Source organism: Syngnathoides biaculeatus, chromosome 14, assembly GCF_019802595.1.
Source record: "Syngnathoides biaculeatus isolate LvHL_M chromosome 14, ASM1980259v1, whole genome shotgun sequence".
Classification (NCBI taxonomy): Eukaryota; Metazoa; Chordata; class Actinopteri; order Syngnathiformes; family Syngnathidae; genus Syngnathoides; species Syngnathoides biaculeatus.
Window position 1 is genome coordinate 19,678,768 of NC_084653.1, and position 20,748 is coordinate 19,699,515.

At 42.2% G+C, this 20,748-nt stretch overlaps 1 protein-coding gene across 3 annotated transcripts in view; it reads left to right on the plus strand.

Moving 5' to 3' along the window:
• Positions 1-6,249: 6,249 nt before the first annotated feature.
• sema5ba (sema domain, seven thrombospondin repeats (type 1 and type 1-like), transmembrane domain (TM) and short cytoplasmic domain, (semaphorin) 5Ba) overlaps positions 6,250-20,748 on the plus strand; it is an 88,018-nt gene continuing 73,519 nt past the window's right edge. For 2 of the 3 annotated variants that reach the window (XM_061841972.1, XM_061841974.1), the window contains exons 1-2: positions 6,250-6,286; positions 15,974-16,201. In XM_061841972.1, coding sequence (XP_061697956.1) covers positions 6,265-6,286; positions 15,974-16,201 — 250 coding nt within the window. In that variant the 5' untranslated portion in view covers positions 6,250-6,264. Of the gene's footprint in view, positions 6,287-15,973; positions 16,202-20,066; positions 20,415-20,748 lie in introns of those variants that run through there. The other variant, XM_061841975.1, reaches the window with a different exon arrangement.

The following is a 20,748-nucleotide window of genomic DNA, read 5'->3' on the forward strand; positions in this document are numbered from 1 at the left end:
AATTCATCTCAGGTGGACGTGTTTAATTTGAAGAAAAGACGGACAATGTGACAATAGGAGCTATATTTATGGCCGGCTTATTGTTTCCAATGGTCGCATGACGGCTGCTTTAATGATCCTTTTTTTTACCTTTTTGATTTCCCCGTCGGTGCCGTCAAAGGCGTGCCTACGCAGGAAGTCAATGAGACATCTGTCAAAATAAATCAGCGGACGTATCAAAAGAGGAAACAAGGACTTGCGTGAAAGAAAAGGACACTGTTGCTTTTTCTTTCTCCCGCGTGTTTTTGTTCTTCTCCTTCGCACGTAATCAATCAGTTCCCTTTCATGCCTCTACTCCATTTTCTTTTCTTTTTTCTTTTTTTTTTTTCATTCCAGGGGAACAAAAGGTTTGATTTGGACCTCCTTCTCCTCCGGTTCGCTGGAATATCCATTTTCATTACAAAGATGTTTTCCAGACCAAAAAAAAAAAAAAAAAAAATCAAAGGCGATTGAATGGCTGAAGGACAATCATGGAGAGGCCGTCTCGATTCTCGACGCATTCAAAGCCCTTTTTAATTTTTCTTTTTTAATTTAACATAATCATTTCCATGAAATAATTAGAGAAAATGACATTACAGGTGAACAGATCTGCCTCCCAGTTCCGAGGACCGGGATTTAAATCCAGGCTCGCCCGTGTAGAGTTTATCGGTTTTCCCTGTGCCCGCATGGGTTTTCTCCGGGTACTGCGGTTTCCTCCCCCGTCCCCAAAACTTGCAGGCGAGGTTGATTGAAGATTCTAAAATGTCCTTCAATTTTTTTTGTTTTTGTTTTGTTAATTTCCGATGGCTTCTTTTCAAAGTGCTCCATCAAAAAAAAGTGAAGTTGAGTCGTCCAGCTTTTCTTTTTAATCCATATACCATGATGACTTTACTTTAAAACAACAAAAGTTTTCCTAAAAATTGTACGACTCTCTCCAAAAAATAGGAAGTTTTTCTGAAATATAATTTTTTTATTCATTTTTTGTCAAAACTTTTTTTTTGCTTATTATGACCTTACTCCTCTGAAAAATCCTACAATTTTTTCTCAAGAAAAATTGAGTTTTATTCTAATAATATAATGACTTCTCTTAAAAATATAACTATTGTTATAAAAATATGATTTGAACTTTTTTTGGGGGGTGGATTAAAGCAAACATTACTTTTACTTTTACTTTCCTAATATTATAATTTCTTCTCTTATACTCGTCTGAAAAATCATACAATTTTTTTCTCAAGAAAAATTGAGTTTTATTCTAATAATATAATGACTTCTCTTAAAAATATAACTATTGCTATAAAAATATGATTTAAACTTTTTTGGGGGGGGATTAAAGCAAACATTACTTTTACTTTTACTTTCCTAATATTATAATTTCTCCTCAGAAGATATAAGGCAATCCTCCAAAAATTCAACACTAAGAAAAAGGAACTTTTTGTGGAACAATTTAGCATTTTTTTCTCTTTTTTCAGCTTTTATTTACATAATATAAATGGCACCTTTTTCCCTCCAAAAATACCCCAAACATTTTGAAACAACACATTTTTTTTAATTAAAAAAAAAAAAAAAAAAAACCCTACAGCATTATTTTGGCATGTCCAGGAAATGTCTTGTTTGTTGTCGGTCCAAAAAATATATATATTTTTTTTAGCTTAAGGCAAAAATTCATCGAAATTGTCCTCCAACTGACACCGTGTTAGCATTAGCATTTAGCAACCAAGCATATTACTGACCTCGTTTACTTTATCCAATAGCATTTCTTTGCAGCGAAATCTTTTAGGGTGAACATTTTTTTCCCCAACTTTCAATCCCCGCCGCCCCTTCCCCGAGCACTCCCGCCGCATTGTGCGACTGCTAATGAGATCTTGGGAAGAATCTTCCATTTCCTGCTGGGCCTGACGGCATTTTCAACGTAGAACAGATTGTCACGACAATTGTGACTTCTTCTTGTTTTTGTACTTTTTTTTTCGTTTGTTTTTTTTGTGGGTAATGTAGCTGGTGTGATGGGTAACCGGCGATTGTGTCGCGAGGCCACAAGGCCATTAATCCCAGCGTAGAGCACAGGATGTAATTACATATGAATTATAATCATTATAATAATAATGGTTATAATTAGCCGCGTCGTGCTTGATGGTCTCGCTTTTGTGTGCTATGACGTCTTTTGTGCTTTAGGAGTTTATCAAGCGCACAGATTTGGTTCCGTTTTAGGGTTACTCCGACTGGAATGACTGTCTGGACTCTGGTCGTTCTTGTCCAAGTTAGCGGGTTCTGTGAGTTGAGTGAGTTAGTGGCAGACGTCCGTGTGAACAGCAGAACCTTTTGACCCATTACCTGTCCACAGCAAAATGAATCCTTCAGCTAAAGGGACCTGTTGGGCTGAGCACAAAGACACCCCGGACAGCACTTATTGTGTGTTCTTGTGTGTGCTTATTGAAAGTCTTTGAGTGAGTGTGTGCGTGTTTGAGTACATACCGTGTGTGGCTGTGCATGTGTTTGTGTGTCTGCGTGTTTATACTGTACAGAACATGGGGAGAGATATGTCTGAAATTATTATGATTAGCGCTTTTTTCAAATTCTCATAATGTCTTTCATATCGACAAATGTGTCTGTTTTTTTCCAAATTGACGAATAAATCTGCAATGTAAATCTGTTTGTTGATGTTGTGTGTGCATTTATCAGGACTCCCATCCATCCATTCTCTTCACCACTTATCCTCACAAGGGTCGCAGGGAGTGCCGGAGCCTATCCCAGATGTCAACGGGCAGCAGGCGGGGGACACCCTGAACTGGTCGCCATCCAATCGCAGGGCACATAGAGACAAACAGCCACACTCACAATCACACCTCGGGGCAATTTGGAGTGTCCAATTAATGTTGTATGTTTTTGGGATGTGCGAGGAAACCGGCATGCCTGGAGAAAACCCACGCAGGCACGGAGACAACATGCTAACTCCACACAGTTGGGTCCGGGGATTGAACCCAGGACCTCAGAACTGTGAGGCCAACGCTTTACCAGCTTCCCCACAGTGCCGCCTTTATCAAGACTTATCATTCAATATATTCTTTAATATAAAATATTCTAGTTTGCTTGGGAATTGTTGAAAGTGCGTTTGTGGATTAGAGGCACGTGCATTTGTTTTTGAGACGAACATTTAAAACATTTGAGAGTTTTATGACTCACATGTGTCAGTCGGCCCACCCTCCATCCGCTAGGGGGCAGTGTTGCTGTCTCTGCTGACGACTTGACAGCAAGTCATTTTTGTCGGCATCTAAGTGTTAATGATGCGACCTGCTGAATCGCCAATAAATTGACCGCGGCTGAAAAAGGTGAACAACTAGATTTAGTAGGTACAATTTTAAAAAATGATCTTTCTCAGCAAGATACAAAAAACATATGATTATAGTCTTTACCCTCAATGGGGACAGCAACACTGCCACCTAGTGGATGGAGGGAGGACCTTCCCACGTGTTTTTTTTTTCCAACTTGAAAATTATAATAGTCACTGATGGTGTAGTGGTGCAAGCAGCATGGGATTGATTCCTCAGTGATGGTGTCCATATCTGCCCTGCGACTGACTGTCCGCCTTTCGCCCAAAGCTAGCTGGGATAGGCTCCAGCTTTCCCGCGACCCTCGTGAGGATAAGCGGCTTGGATAACGACATGACATGACAAATTGTAATGCGCATCATTTTGAGACTTGGCTCTCCCCGTCCATGTTTGCGTGTAGTTGTCCAACAAGCTTTCATGCAAGTTCTGCCAAAGGCGAGTCGAGTGATGAATGGCTGCCGCTAAAATCCAGTCGTATGGATTTGTGGCTCCTTTTCCTCATCCTCTTGCTGCTCCCCCCCCCCCCCCGGCCCCCCCGCTCCGTTCTGTGATCAGCTGTCTCTTTTCAAGGGAGATCGGTCGCTGGTGACACGTCGCTCGCTTTGGCCGTCGTGGGCGGTGTGAGATGGCCGCTGGGTGCCCACGCGGCAGTCAGATACAAACTAATTCAACCTTTTGTATGCCAAAATACAACATTTTAGTCTCCCAATTTTGTATTTTCATCCACAAATGTTAGTTTTTGTCGGTAAATCAACCCTTTTGTGAACAAAATACCATTTCTATGTGATCATTTTTTTGCAGGGTGACCAATTTCTTGAACCAAATTCCCCTTTCTAGTCATTGTTTGCATTTCCATGAAGAAATATCACGCTTTGATAGCCACATAACTTTTTTTTAATCAACTAATAGATTTATGGGTCACTGATGGTGTACTGGTACACACGCCTGCCTTTGGTACAGGCAGCGTGGGATCGATTCCCGCTCAGTGACGGTGTCGATATCTGCCCTGCGACTGACTGACCAGTTCAGGGTGTAGTCCGCCTTTCGCCCGAAGCCAGCTGGGATATGCTCCAGCTTTCCCGCAACCCTTGTGAGGATAAGTGGCTTGGATAATGACATGACATACATTTATGGGGCGGCACGGTCACTCAGCTGGTAAAGCGTCGGCTTCACAGTTCTGAGGTCCCGGGTTCCATCCCGGACCCGCCTGTGCAGAATTTGCATGTTCTCCCCGTGCCTGTGTGGGTTTTCTACGGGCACTCCGATTTCCTCCCACTTCCCAAAAACATCCAACATTAATTGGACATGCTTAATTGCTCCTAGGTGTGATTGTGAGTGTGAATGTTGTCTGTCTCAATGTGCCCTGCGATTGGCTGGGGACCAGTTCATGGTGTACCCCGCCTCCTGCCCGTTGACAGCTGGGATAGGCTCCAGCACTCCTGTGACACTCATGAGGATAAGCGGAAAAGGAAATGAATTGATGGATTAATTGGACACTCTAAATTGCCCCGCGGTGTGATTGTGAGCGCGGCTGTTTGTCTTTATGTGCCCTGCGATTGGCTGGCGATCAGTTCTGGGTGTACCCCGCCTCCTGCCCGTTGACAGCTGAGATAGGCTCCAGGACTCCACGCGACCCCCGTGAGGATAAGCGGCAAAGAAAATGGATTCATAATACATTTATGTGACCTTTAAACACACCATTTCAATACCAAATTATGACTAGCCAGATACTAATCAATGAAAGTTAGCCTCAACTTTTGTCAGGTGGCCTTGTGTTCTTGATCCACTGCCTCTTTGTGTTTTCATTTTTTTTTTTTTTTTTTTTAGCTTTCGCCGCCGCCGCGTTTTATCTTAGTCAAGTAAATTTGCTGGCCGTCTTGTAAGGTTGCCCTATAAAATAAAAACGTGGCACTCATCCTTCAGCGGTGATCTGCATGCCAACCACTTTGGGGCCTAATAGAAAATGGAGAACGCGCCCTTGTCAGTCGGCGGGCGACGAACGCTCATGAATAAAAGTGCGGCGCTCAGCATCTCGCCGGTGCAACACTTCCAGACCGCTCGTAAATACGCTGATAGAATCCAATCGGGTTTGCCCCTGTATTTACATAACGGGTGATCATTTTTGAAGATCATTCATCAACTTCGCTTGTCGCGCAAAAGTTTTGGGACGCTAATGGCAAGTGAAAAGCAAAAAAAAAAAAAAAAACATTTTTGTGAGTAAATATTGCATTTACATGGGAGATTAGCACAGAATATAAATTTAATGGTGACATATGGAATGTTTTTGCTGGTATTCTTATGAAAAAATGGCAAAATGTTGCATTTTTTGTTGAAGGCTACCACTTCCATCCATTCATTTTCTTTGCCTCTTATCCTCACGAGGGTCACGGGGAGTGCTGGAGCCGATCCCAGCTGTCAACGGGCAGGAGGCGGGGTTCACCCTGAACTGGTTCCCAGCCAATCGCAGGGCACATTGAGACAAACAGCCACACCCACAATCACACCTAGGGGCAATTTAGAGTGTCCAATTAATTATTGTTGCATGTTTTTTGGGAAGTGGGAGGGAATGGGAGTGCCTGAAGAAAACCCACGTAGGCACGGGGAAAACATGCAAACGCCATACAGGCGGGGCCGGGATCGAACCCGGGTCCTCAGAACTATGAGGCCAAACCTTTACCAGCTGATCCACTGTGCTGCCAGACTACCACTTTACACGCCAAATATAGCCTTTTTTTTGTGTGCAAAATTACAGCATTTTTATCAAAAATACAACTTTTGTGAGTTAGTATTGCATTTTTGTGCACAATTATTGTGTGGCATGCAGTATAATATATTGTTATATGCAAGATCACATTTACAATATGTGGGGATATACGGACCCTTCCCAGAAAAAAATTACTTATTATATATTTTTTTGTTGAGGATGAAAAAAATACTGTATGCCTGTGAGTATAATGCCCGATTATCTGCGTATGTGTTGTTCCATCATATGCGTTCAAAAATCCGTTTCTTAAAAGTTTCTACATCCACGAGTGTGGATGCTAACTGTTAGCATGTCAATGGCGATTTTCATGCACTCGATCCTTGTTGGTTAGCATTAAGCTTGCGCCGTTAAAGCCAAGTTTTGTGGAAATTGTGTGTCGTGACCACATACGGGACTTTTGTGGCCATATTTACCAACGTTGCACTTTTATGGCTGAATATAAAATTTGTTGTGGCCAACCTTTTCCTCTTTGAAAAGAAATATTGAACTTTAGTGGCAACTGTTGCGTTTTGGTGTCCAAATATTGTCATTTGAAGTTACGCCGTACACTTTTTGTAAGACATGGCACGTGGTCACGCATTCAACGCATTCAACCCCAAGCGCTACCGATAAATATGGCGGACGTGCTTGTGACCCTCCGAAGGAGTCGGCAGGTCTGATCGCCGCGTGGCGTAAGCACATCCAGGCGGGGGAGCGACGGCGTCTGGCGCGATAGCGGCTGATAACGGCCGATAACGGCAGACAGCAGCAGATAGTAACAACAAATCCTCCCGGGGCCCCCGATGCGGAGAACGTGAGGAATCTGGTGCGCAAAGCGACATGCACAAACACGCACATGAGTTGGGGGGGGGGGTGTCCTCACACACATTTGTAGCTGCCAGCGAAGGAGGCGGAGGAGGCCTACACTCGGGCTTCTGACCTCAATCAGACCTCAACCCGCCTGAACACACAGATTGGACCTAATGTTCTCTCTCCTCTTAACAATACAGTCGCGCGGGGTTCACGCTACCCGCTCGCCATCTCGCCAGCGGCTAATTGAAACGAGATGGCGCCGTACAAATATTGCCCACATTTGCCATCGTGCAAGTCCAACGTGCCCGCTTCAAAACTCAAAAGCCTTTCCGGATAACAGTTAAAGCACAGGTGTCAAACTCAAGGCCTGGGGGCCCAGATCTGGCCCGCCACATGATTTTATGTGGCCCGCAAAGCCAAATCTAGAGTGTCAATTTCCATGATTCCTGTAAAAATCTGTACCAAAATTTCAAATGGTCATATATCATAAAAGATAACCTTGAGATATTTCAAGCATTTTTGTGTTACCAAACGTGAATAGTTGAAAAACACATGACCCTTGATTTCTGATTCCAAAACTAGTTCATAACCACTAAATATTTTTGTTTCACAGTCATAACGGCCCCGGAACAATAATGTGGCCCGTAAGAAAAATGAGTTTGACACCCCTGAGTTAAAGTGAGCTCTCTCATTCTCCCACGTGGGAACAGCGCTAATGTTTTCGTTGCGTTTATGTCTCTCAGCCGTCTCTCAGCTATCTTCTCTCGCCCATTGCGCCGTTTTTATTGAATATCTTTATTGGCTGTCAGATATTTACAATACTACATCAGAAGACATGCTTAAAAACATAATACTAGTATATAAAACTGAACTAGGTTTTGGATTAAGATATACTGTGCATGACAGAGATGTGGCATAAATGTCTTTCTCTTAGCCGATCGGCGAATTATGACATCGAAACTGATCAGGAAAAATCGCCAATTATCGGGTGATCAAATCAGGATAACGTCTAGTAACTACACACAAGTGTGGCTCGGAGGTTTCATGAACCAGTGTCAACCCTTGTTATGTTTGTGTGTGTTGTTGTGTGTTATCAGACCCGTTAGGTATTGTGGCCAACATTCCGCTCTGCACTGCTACACCCCAACGTGCCGGCACCCTCATCAACGCACCACGTATTTACTCACGCCCTATCATAATAATATATATATTTTTTTCCTGTTTACCAACCTTTTGTCATCTGCGTGGCTCGTTACAGTTAGCAACAAAATAGCAACGGGCTCTTTGATGTCCCTATATGAAAACATCTCTGAATTGACAAGTCACTGATGGTGGAGCGCTACACATTCTGCTCAGTGATGGTGTCGATATCTGCCCCGCGACTGACTGGCGACCGGTTCATGGTGTAGTCTGCCTTTCGCCCGGAGCTAGCTGGGATAAGCTCCAGCTTTCCCGCAACCCTTGTGAGGATAAACGGCTTGGATAATGAGATGACATGACATCTTTGAATTGATAATTGTGCCTGCAATGAGATTTTTTTAAAATATACATCGTCACTTGGGTGATGGGCACGCTAGCACGGCGCTAATGCTTGGGCAGCGCTAACAGGGCCGGTAAAAGTCACTTCCTCGGCACATATATTCCACCGGTCTCATTCTTACATTTTCCACTCGAGTTCCCCCTTGCGGCCGTTAGTAAAAATGCACAAATTAGCCGCATCACTGCATAAACCGCAAGTTTCAAAGCATGTGAAAAAATTCACAGTTTGTTGGCCGGAAATTATGGTTTCTATTTTTTGCTTTGACTTGCGAATAAAAGTTTGAGCTATTGAATTGCAAATAAAAGTTTGAGCTACGAGTGCTAGCTTTGACGATAGCATAGCACTTACTTCAAGGTTTTTACTTTCAAACTAAACATAAAACAGAGAATTACACATTTTGTATTTAACCAGACCACATTAAATGTCTGTTATGAAAGAAACACTATGCCAAATACCATAGGCTACAGAAATATAATTGATATCGCAATAACTAGAATCATGTATTGTGTATTCATTTTTTTGAAAGTCTCCTAACTTAATGCTAATGGACAAGCCAAAACATCACAGACAGGCTAACAAAGGTTACATTGAAATTGCTGTAATTTGGAAGCCTTTAAGTAAATTATTCTCCAACACAAACGGTCCGACAGTTTTTATTTGAGTGACGAGCGTCGTCAGGGAACGAAATCCGCGCTAGCGCAGCGCATTCGCCGCCTCGCCGATGACTGAATGGAACAGGATGTGGCGTTGCGAATATTGATTGAACGAGATACTCTTTACTTCTCCATCGCTATACCTGGCTAACTGAGAGCAGCGCTACTGGCGAGAGCGTCATCATCTTAAATCAATCTTTAATGTTGCAATGATTTCTTTTTACAATTCAATAATAGCATAAAGATTTCTTACCCATATCAATTTATCATTAACATTTAGGCCCTGCTTACAGCTAAGTTTTTTTTTTTTTTTTTGCTGTATCTAATGTTGTGTTGGTGATTATGCAAATGTATTTATTTATTCCATTTAGTGAATGATGGGAAAGATTACAAAGTCCCCCCCCCCCCCCGTTCTTTTTGATGACTAGTTAGGTTTAATTTGGTTAAAAGCTTCCTGGGCGACTGACAAATTTTGTTTAATCACATAAACTCGCGTGACGCTATGGCTAACTGCACCCAAGCGCGGCTAGCGAATCTGTATTCGAAAGACGTGCCATCCTCGGAATTAAACTTGTTAGTCCAAGTATCACCGCAGTACTAGTTCCGATGGACTTTTGGCGTCGCTTGATTAGACGGCGCCTTCCCGATGATGTTTTTGTTTAGCACGAGTCATTTGATTGGAGCGTAAGTAAGTAGCGAGGTCTCTATAAACCCGGACCGTTAGCCATTGATTCGATCAATCCAGCCCATTGATTTGGCGACAATATCTCGCTCCGTTTATGGCCTTCACTTTTTGGGCCAAAGAGAGAATGCGGCCATAAAGCTCGCCCGGCTGTGACTTTACAAGAAAGAAAAACACCGGCGCTGGCTTTTAATCGCCGGCCATTAAAATTAACGTTGCCTGACGTTTTACGGCCGCGACGTGGATGGCTGCGGAGATTACTGAAAAAGACGCATGAGAGATGATAACACCCCCCCTCCCCCCCCCGGCCTCATTCTTAATTCTATTAGTCGCAGCGTGAGAGAGTCTTGTAAGGCACCCCGGCTCTTTAAAAAAAAAAAAAAAGGGGGGGGGGGGGCAGTGGGCCCCCAGGGCGGCATTTAGAGGAGTCTGCGTTGATTTGGGGGCAAAAAAAATAAAGTTTTCGGCCCAACTTTTTCTGGTCAAACACTGCATATTGTGCACAAATATCTCAACTTTGTGTTTTTAGGGCCAAAGTTCAGCATTTTTGAACTTACTACCTGTACAAGTGTTGCACTTTTGTGGGCGACTGTACTATTCGTGTGGCATTTTTATGATTAAAATACCACCATATGTGATTAATTTGTATTTATTTTTTCACAAACATTACACTTTAGTGGCCAACTACTACATACATAATTGTTGCGGCCGCATCGTGTGTTTATAAATAATTCAGTGCTAAAACTCAACCTTTTGTAGTCAACTATTTTGTGAATAAATAATGCACTTTGGGGCTAATTATATTATTTTTGTGGCTGTACAGTGTTTAGAAATATCACAGTGCAAAAGTATAACCTAAAATCCTTTTTTTTGGATCAGGTATTTGCTTTTTAATCGTTTGTAGTAAACTATAGCATATTTCTACTCGTGTTTATGGGAGCATATTCTACAAACCTTATGTCTGTATTTTTTTCTTGACCAACAATTGCATTTTTCTACACGAAACATTCCACATTTATGGCCAAGTGTTTTTTTCCGCAATATTCCTAAAAAGATGCGAGAGGTGGTGGTCATAAATAACCCGTAGCCTGATTGTTAATTCTATTAAGCACACTTCCCATTAGGCGTCCCCTTTAATTGACACACGGGGGTGGGGGCGAGGGTAGGTGGGGGGTGGAGGGGGCTCACTTGGGGAACGTGGGAGTTGGCGTTGATGTGAGGGCATGAAAGATCAACGCAAATGTCAGGCGCACTTCTCCTCTGGAGGCTGAATTGTGACCCAGAGCCAAGTAAATATTTACATTTTTTGGGGGGGGTGGGTGGGATTAGGAGTGCATGTTTGAAAATCACATGTAAATTATGACGTTTACATCTTGTCCGTACATTGGAAGGTCTAATAATCAGGTTTTATTTCAATTTTCAAAGCAGTTAGTGTTTTTTGCATGCTGTGCTTGACATGACGTTATGTCATCAACTATTGCATTTTTGTGCACAAGTATTGCATATTTTCCTTCTAAAAAGGACAATTTATACTCCCAATAAAACAGCAATTTTCTCATAAAATTCTGTCATTTTTACCTAAAATAATTTTTGGGATTAAATGTACTTTTTTTTTTACATGGAAATCAATTTTTTTCTTGATTTCTATTTTCTATTTTTCACGTACATTAATTATTTGGGTGATTTTTCTATATGAATGACGCATTTTTTTGTCCAACAATGACCATGTTTTGCCATAAATGTATGACATCTTTTCTTCGAAAGATATTATGAACATATTTTTCTCAGGATAGCAATTATTTTTCTCGTAAAATCCCAACTTTTCTCATTTTGGCTCCAAACTTTTGTTTGCCTTAATAACTGACCATATTCTTGCAAAACTGACTTTTTCATAAAATTACAATTTTATCTTTTTCTTGTAAAAATGAAAACATTCTTTCAATACAACGACACTTTTGTCATGAAAAATTTCTCTCTTGATTTTGGCATTTATTTTTGTAAAATTAGTACCTTTTTCCTCGCTTAAGAATTTTTTTTTCCATACAACTAAGAATATTTTCTGTTTGTGTTTTTTATGTAATTTTTTGCTGGGAATTATAACTTTTTATCACAAAATCACGACTTTTTATTTGACATTTTATGATTTTTCTCCTTCAAAACAATGAAAACTTTCACTCAGCAAAAACAGTTTGTTGTGAAATTACAACCATTTGTCTGAAAATGCTGACTTTTCAAACAAAGTAAATAATGTGACTTTTTTCCTCTTTCAATATTACAAGTTTTGCGATTGACATTTTTGGACAATTTTTTTTCCCCCTCTTAAAATTGCCAACTTTTCTGTGTAGCAGCACGCTCACATTTTTCCGCAGTGGCTCATTTCAAATGCAAAATGGCTAACGTATACTTTCCGTTCCTCCCCAAAATGTCTGCGGTGAACGACGTCGGGGTCGGAAGCTCATTAGGCCTGTCGCCATCCAAGCAGATTGCGGAGTGTTCGCGCGCACTCGACCCGAATAGCGACGCTCGCCGCCGCGTTGCCGTGGTAACGCGCTGGCAGCCGCTGTGAAAGGCTGCGCTCTTCTGATTTAGTGGGTGCCATCTGGACTTAGATTGATTTTTCTTAAAATAAAAGAACGACAGATCAGCTCGTTACCTTGGCGATGTATTAGACCTTTAAAGCAACAAGCAGCCTAGACCTCATTTTTAGCTCATTTAGCTCAAGTGTTTGTTATTTCGGACCAGACACAGAATGCCTGATCATTTCGAGCAGATGTTTTACCGTCATTTTGTACATTTCCGGGGTATTTTCAAAGGCTGCCTACTATTACACACTTTTTGTCTGAATGTTCGTAACATTTGAAGCATGTACGCGAGACAAATGGACAACGCTAAATTGAGAGAATGGCGCTGTGACTAATTATCCGGGTTCGGGATTGTTTTGGAAATCCAGTCCCTGAAGCCACTCTGCCTGCACGATGAATTTGACTTCGGGGCAAGATTTGGAGGCCATATTTATCATAAGCACGCCACGAAAAAGTCTCACGGAGCCGTGCATGAAAAGACAGGGAATCAGCCCCTTTCCAATAATACCGCAATTTTACGGCCATATTTATCCTTGTGAGGAAAATGGATGAATGAATGATTTTTAAAATTCATCCCCCGAAGCTAATTTCACTTAGCAGAACGACATTTGCCATACGTCTATCATGAGTAGACACAAAAAAAGTCTGAAGACACAGGGAGTCTCCCATTCTGGTTCTAATGAGCCCTTTCTGGATCAATGTAGTCCAGGGGTGTCAAGCTCATTTTTCTCGCGGGCCACGTTGTCGTTCCGGTTTCCCTCCGAGGGCTGTGAAACAATGAAAAAAATTCATCAATTTATAAACTAATTTTTGAATCAGAAATGAAAGGTGATGTGTTTATCAGCTATTCGTGTTCGGGAACAAAAATGCTTGTAATATCTCAATATTATCATTTATCGGTTTTCGAACGTCTTGGTTTTCGTACAAATCGGTTTTTGAAGGAAAATTTCGAGATTTTTTTTGCTTTGGTTTTCGAACGAAAATCGGAATTCGAACACCCCGACCGTCTGACCCACAACTATTTCTTATTGTGCTTTCGAACGCACTCCCTAAAAAAAACGGAAAAGACGTAACCATCCATTCATCCATTTTCTTTGGCGCTTATCCCCATAATGGTCCTGGGGAGTGCTGGAGCCTATCCCAGGTGTCAACGGGCAGAAGGCAGGGTAGCCAATCACAGGGCACATAGAAACAAACAACCAATTGCACTCACAATCACACCTAGGGGCAATTTACAGTGTCCAATTAATGTTGCATGTTTTTGGGATGTGGGTGGAAACCGGAGTGCCCGGAGAAAACTCACGCAGGCACGTTGAGAACATGCAAACTCCACACTTGAACCCGGGACCTCAGAACTGTGAGGCCAACGTTTTGCAGCTGACCCACCGTGCCGACCCGAGTTAATAAATTTCACATATAAATATGATGAGGCAATTAAAGATTTTTATGGTTTTGGGGGTGTGGGAGGAAACCGGAGTGCCAGGAGAGAACCCACGCAGACACGGAGAATATGCAAACTCCACACAGTCTTGAACCTGGGACCTCAGAACTGTGAGACCAAAGCTTTACCGCCTGATCCACCATGCTGTAACAATTTTAAATAATGTTGGTACCGATTTTTACAAGAATCATATAAATTGACTTTAATTTGGCTTTGTGGGCCACGTGAAATCATGTGCCGGGCCAGATCTGGCCCCCGGGCCTTGGGTTTGAAACCTGTAATGTGGTCAATTCCAGGGGTCCTTAAATGACAAACTACCCATAAATGTTTTGTGCAATTGCTATCAAGTTTGAAGACGCTTACCAGTCGGGTAGGCCGACGCTAAATGCTACACTATTTGTGTTTTGATGATTGTGTGTGGGCGCAGCACGGCACTGATATTTGATTTTTTTTGTTTTGTTCCCCCGAATACCTTTGCGACAAGTGCACTGTACCTGAAGAATTTGTGCAGCAACAGCAATAATAAGAAACTTTCATTGATTTTTTTTTTTTTAAAAACACAGCCTTTTTTTTTTTTACTCTATTTGCAGCTCGACCACACTAATCATTTTTTTTTTTTATTGATGGAGGCATTAGTGAGGAAAAGTCTGCAGTGGATTTGAAACACTTTGCTGAATTAAAGTCTCGTTTATCTGATCACGTTTTTTTTTTGTGTCCTAAGCATTCTGATTTATCATCAGTTCTTCTACCCTCACTTTCCAAAGTAACCTCCCGAGTTTAATTACACTTGTTAGATAATGATCACTATTAAAAAAAAAAAAAAAAAAAAAACAGCTTTGCTGGCATTTGTTTTCATGTTTTTTCTTTGTCCTCTGCACTTAGAAAACGGTCTGGATTTCATTGCAAATATCTTTTATATTATTATTATGATTATTCCACAAACTAAAGCACCTCTTGTGGGGTGTGAATTCTTGTTCATTTTTAAATTATTATTTACTGGCAGCTGGATTTCCTTTCAACTGTTTTTAATCAGTTATCTTATTATTGTTTTTTTTAATTTATTCAGGTAACTGAATTGTTTTTTCCCGTCATTTTTATAATTATTATTAGTCGTAGTATTGATCCACCAACAACACTGTGCACCTTTTTCGAGATCCCCAAATATGACTTTATTTGTAATTGTATTTTTATCCTGGCAACTTGTGTAGTTCTTTTCTCATTATTATTATTATTTTTTTAGCAACTAACTTGCGTGTACTGTATTTGTTATTATTCTTTTCTAGCAAGTAAAATCACTTTTTTTTTTTACTGGGGTTTGAATTATTACTATTCTATTTGTAATTGTACTGTTATTTAGCAGTTAAATAAACTTTTGGGCACTCTTTTCTATTTGAATATGTAACATTATTCTAATTCTTGCAACAAAATTGACTTTTTGTCATCTTTAGTTGATATCTTAATTCTAAGAATTTTTTTCATTTTTTAATTCAAATGTTAGATTTTTTTAAACACTTTAGTTTTTACGTCAGTAACTAAACAGCTTTCTGCGCGCTTTACTGTTAGTACCGTAAATTCCGGCCTATAAACCGTGACTTTCTGCATGCGCTTTCAACCCATGCGGTTTACGCGGTGATGCGGCTAATTTGTGCTTTTTTTCTAATAGCTGCAAGGGGGCACTCGAGTGGAAAGGTAAGCGTGAGACCGGTGGAATGTATGTGCCGAGGAAGTGACTTATACCGGTCTGGTCCTGTTAGTGCTGCGCTACCGTGTTACTGCCATGTCTCAGTGATTTTTACCGGGATGCTTTTATTTAACCGGCCCTGTTAGCGCGGAAGCTAGCGTTAGCATTAGCGTTAGCATGGCGCCACTAGCGTGAGCATTAGCGCGGCAGTTCTAGCATTAAACTCCCTGTGTACCGTCTTTTTTGTAAATATCTCGTGTTTCAATGTAGGTTTCAATGTGGGCACTTGCGGCTTTTACGCAGCTGCGGCATATGTATGTACCAAATGGTATTTCCTTTACAAATGTACTGGGTGAGGCTTATAACCAGGTGCGTTCTGTAGGCCGGGAATTATGGTAGTACTTGTTTTAAATTTTAAAATTATATTATTATTCGAACGGCCTTAACTTTATTCACCGGTACTATTTCTAAGTGTTGTAAATGTCTTTCCTGTGCAGCTGCATCCCACTTGGCTTTTAAAGGAGCGGTCGTCACCATGACAGCGTCCATGGCCGGCCTCCTCCTGCTGAGGCTCCTCCTCCTAATCCTCGCAACGGCGGCGCCGACGGCGGTGGCGGCGGAAGCCCACTCCAACGCTTCTTCGGCGTTCCTGACAGCGTCGCTTTTCCAGCCGCTTACTCAGCCCGAGTGCTCCAAGAAAGAACATCCCAAAGTGTCCGCACAAGGTTAGACGGACGTGTTTACTGTCATTAGCAGTGTTAGCATGTTAGCGAGCTGCGACTAAATCGATTAGTGGATCGAGTAACACCGCCTAAACACCTGTACTGATAGAATTGTTTTCATAGCCTATCCCAAGGACCTTATCTTGAATGTAATTATAAAATCGATCACTTTGGAATTCCAATAGAATAGTGTAACGATGGTAAGTTAGCCACCAACTTTCCCAAGTGTCTTTAATTGATTGGAGCACTCAACAAGATTTTTGCTTTGACAAAAACAACACAAAAAATAAAATCTCATGTTAAAAGATAGATACAAGTGAATATATTTGATTTAACTGGTAGACCGTTGGCCTAACAGTTCTGAGGACCCTGGTTCGATCCCGGCCCCGCCTGTGTGGAGTTTTCATGTTCGCCCCATGCCTGCATGAGTTTCCTCCGGGCACTCCGGTTTCCTCCCACATCCCAAAAACATGCAACATCTATTGGACACTCTAAATTGCCCGTAGGTGTGATTGTGAGTGCGACTGTTTGTCTCGAATTGCCCTGCGATTGGCAGGCAACCAGTTCAGGGTGTACCATACCTCCTGCCCGTTGACAGCTGGGATAGGCTCCAGCACTCCCCCCCACCTTCGTGAGGATAAGCGGCAAAGAAAATCGATGGACGGTGGTCGAGCACCGCCCGAAAATGTACCAGTAGTACTTTTCCACCAGCTATCTCAAGTGTCTGAGATCCCATTGATTGAGAAATTGGTATTGTTCTTGCTTCGTCATAAAAAATGAATCCCTAAATATTTCCTCGAGGGGAAATTCAAACTGGTAGAACGCCGCCAAAAAACATATTTAACGATAAGGATCTTTTCCACTAGTTATGTTAAGTATCTTGGATATGATAGACCTCTAAATATAATATGGTGTTTTTGCAATGCCATAATACATTAATCATGGAATGGTTGAAGATCACTTCAATATTCCAGTTGCCTAGAACCATGTAACAACATGATCATACCAGCAGCTATCGCAAGTATCTTGGAACCAATATAGTTAGAAATACATATTTGTATTTGTATTTGAAGATCACCAGAGCCAGTGTGCTGCCTAGAATGTTTACTGGTAGGAACTTCGCCACTAGCTATCATTAGTGTCTTGAATATCAAATAAATATGGTTCTCTTAGAACACATCCCTAAAAGTTTCAAAGTCACCTGAAAAGCGTAATTGGTCGACCGCCGCCTAGAAACGCGCCAACATGACCTTGCGCACCAGTTACTTCCGATGTTTTCCGACTTTTGAATTCTCATCCGGCTTTCTCTACCTGACCTCTGTCATTGCGGGTCTGGAGGTGGGTTACCATGGCGACCGTGAAAGTGACTTGTAATTACTCACAACGAGACAGCTGCTCTGGGAATGGGGTCGTCAAGTGTTTTAGCTGTTTCCAGGCGGCGCTCACAAAGCACTTTTGATGTGATCTCGTAGTATGTTTTGGCACATTCGTGCTAGCGCTGCGCTGGAACAGAAAATAAGCAGAAACTCTTGGAATGGTGTTGTGGTAATCAGCACTCTACCAAATGGACTTTTTAAATGATACGCTGCTATCTGGTGACAATCGTGGAAGCGTTAGCATTGCGCTGTAACTCGACGATGAGCCAGCCGCGCATGGAACAGGACTGCAGACTATGGCTTTTGGTGGCTTTGTAACGTATATAGTTTTCAAGTGATCGTTGTGTATTTCGTGAAAGTCGGACAGCTGTTAGCTTTGCAGAGGAACTGAACAGAGGTCACCCGGCTCTTGAAAGAGGGTCGTTTTTTTCGTGATTTTTGGCGATGCTAGCAATTAGGCTTTTCATGTGATCTCCTATCCTGTGACAGCCAGACAACACTTAGCATTGGGCGGTAACTGGATGCCGAGCAGTCGCTCTCTAAATGGGGTCGCGGAGATCATCTTTGGGTTATGTTTCTCGCCGGCACTTAAGGAAATACTTTTCAAGTGATTGCTCGTATGTGGTGACAGTCAAGCGAGGGTTGTGACTGAACAGTGACCGGCCACTCGGAATTGTGTCAAGGAGACCGTCTTTTGTTGAGATTCTAGCCGGCACTCGGCCAAATGTTTTGAAGTGGTTGAACGCGGTGACATTCAGGCAAAAAAAGTTAGCTTTGTGCTCGCAAGTGAGGCGCCTGATTTCTCGACGGTGTTGCGGAGTCTATTTGTGGTTCGAGGCGGCACTCTAGCAAATAGACTTTTCACCTTCACAAAGTGATTGGTTTGAGTATTGAGCTGTAAATAGACGATGAGGCGTCGCTCACAAAAAGGGTAGCAGACTTCGTATCTGGGTTGTTTCTTTTGGGTTTTGTTTCGAGGCAGTTCTCGGGAAAATTAATTTCTCGAGTGATTTGCTAGTTTGCCCTGACTCTTAAGGGACTGATTTTGAAGCCAGCCAGTTTGTTAGTGGAGTAGATAATCTTCACACTTTTTCGTTTTTTCTGGTTGCATCCAGAAATATAGCTAAAGATAAAGGCAATATTCCTCCCGGAATGGAAAAGATGAAGGTAACGCTCGATTTAAAGGCCACCTTTGGAGAAGAGCGGCAAAGTAATCTGGTGAATAACCGCGCATGTCGTCATGCTTACTTTTCCCTGCAAATCAAGGCAATGTCCCAGAAGAATTGAGAAGATACAATCCTAGATTTTTGTTTTCCTTTCTTTTTTTTCCCATTTACGCATATTCCCGCCTGGCGCGCGACTCTTTATTAATCTAATTTGCACTCTGCGCCGTCTCGTCTCCGCGTCGTGAATATAACAGTGCTTTTTGCATCACCTTATGAATCGAGCGATCGTATAATAAAAGTGTGAGGGGGGGGGGGGACAACGCGACGCAGCATTCTTCCGTCTTCAGTCTTGATTACCGAGGCGGCCCTAATTGGTGTGTCGCTCTCGGAGATGCCCCCGAGCGTTTGCAGCCCATCAATCATCCGGTTGCAAAAGGCCGCAACGAGACTGTCAGTTTCTCGACTATCACGGATAAACGGGAAAAGGTGAGCTGAGAGAAGACGGCTCACGGCTTTATTTTGCGTCCAAGGAGAAGCGGGAAGATTGACTTGTTGATACCTGGTAATAACTCCCTCATCGACGGCGTTTCTCGCTAACGCTGCCCTTCAATCAAAGTCAACTTTTTAAAAAATTTTCTTTATCCTGTTCACGTTTCACTGCCGCGTTCTTCATTTCCGATGAAGAACGCGCCACGGAGCAGGTCTTTACTTTTTTTCTTTTCTTTTCTCTTCTTTTTTTGGGGGGCGCTTTGAACAATGCCAAAGTCTTCAAAGCCAGCAAGTCTGAGAGAAACTCAATCCCATAAATCCTGACTTTCATCATAGCGCTTCTACATTAGCATGCTAAGGCTAAATAAGGTGCAAGTGGGGGAAATATACAAAAATTTGGATTCCTATGGCTATGGAGCGATTTCCCTTGCATCCTCAAAAGTTTGCAGATGACTGCAAAACGCTTAGAACACGACCTTGCAAAAGCTATCCTGAGTGGCTTAATGCTAGCGTTGTAAATTTCTGTACAGTTCTGGCTCTGACACGATACAAAGAGTGTTTGATAATTCTAGTTAGAGTTCCACCTTCAACCGTGGTGGTATGACCTTGCCACCAGCTACTGTATCTCAAGTGTTTTGGATAAAACGTAGATTATAAAGCAACACAAAGAACACTTGAGTTTGATGATCACTTGAAAACGTCAATGACAAGTGTGTGTTATGAGCCAGGCTGGACCACGCCCATAAGGGGCGTGGCCACTGCCCTGGCCGGTGACGCCTTTCACCGCTCACAGCTGTTTCACATTGGGACGGTAATTAGATGCTGGATTTAAGTTCGATTTTTGGGCACTGGCTTTTGCCAGTTCGTTATGCCCTGAGTGAGTGAGTTGCATTCACTGACAGTAGGAATCTCCACCACTGAGAATAATGTAGTGTTGAGCTATCCTCATCACAGTGTTTCTGTGCCACCTTAGTCTAGTCCTGTCTCAGTTTATGTTCCATAGTCAAGTCCTACTTCCTAGTTTGTATCCTAGTCATCAGACCTCGCTGCATGTCTTTTGGATTTTCATTACCTCTGCCTTCTCGGACCGCTTACACCGTGTATGAGCTCAGCGTGATTAAAACTACGCCTAACATCATGTCCTCGTCTTGGAGTCCTGCATTTGGGTCCAGCCCCGCGCCTGAGGTTCGTGACAGTGTGTCGCCTAGAAATCTGTACCAATCTGACATTTGCCACAAGGTTTCCCAAATGTCTTTTAGTGCATCAGTGATATTGATTCTTTCTTTTGAAAGACGCTGTCCTTATAAGGCAACAGGGGTCTTGCTCTGACAAGAGCACAAATCCTTACATGTGTAAAGATCACCTGGGAAATCCAACTGGTAGACTACTGCCTCGAACCTTCCCCCAACCTGACCTTGACTCTCGCTGTCTAGAGTGGGATGGAATGAATATTGCAGGGTTCTTGCTCTACCAAGATTGTTTGAGAATTGAAAATCAATTGGAAGAGCACCGTTTAGAA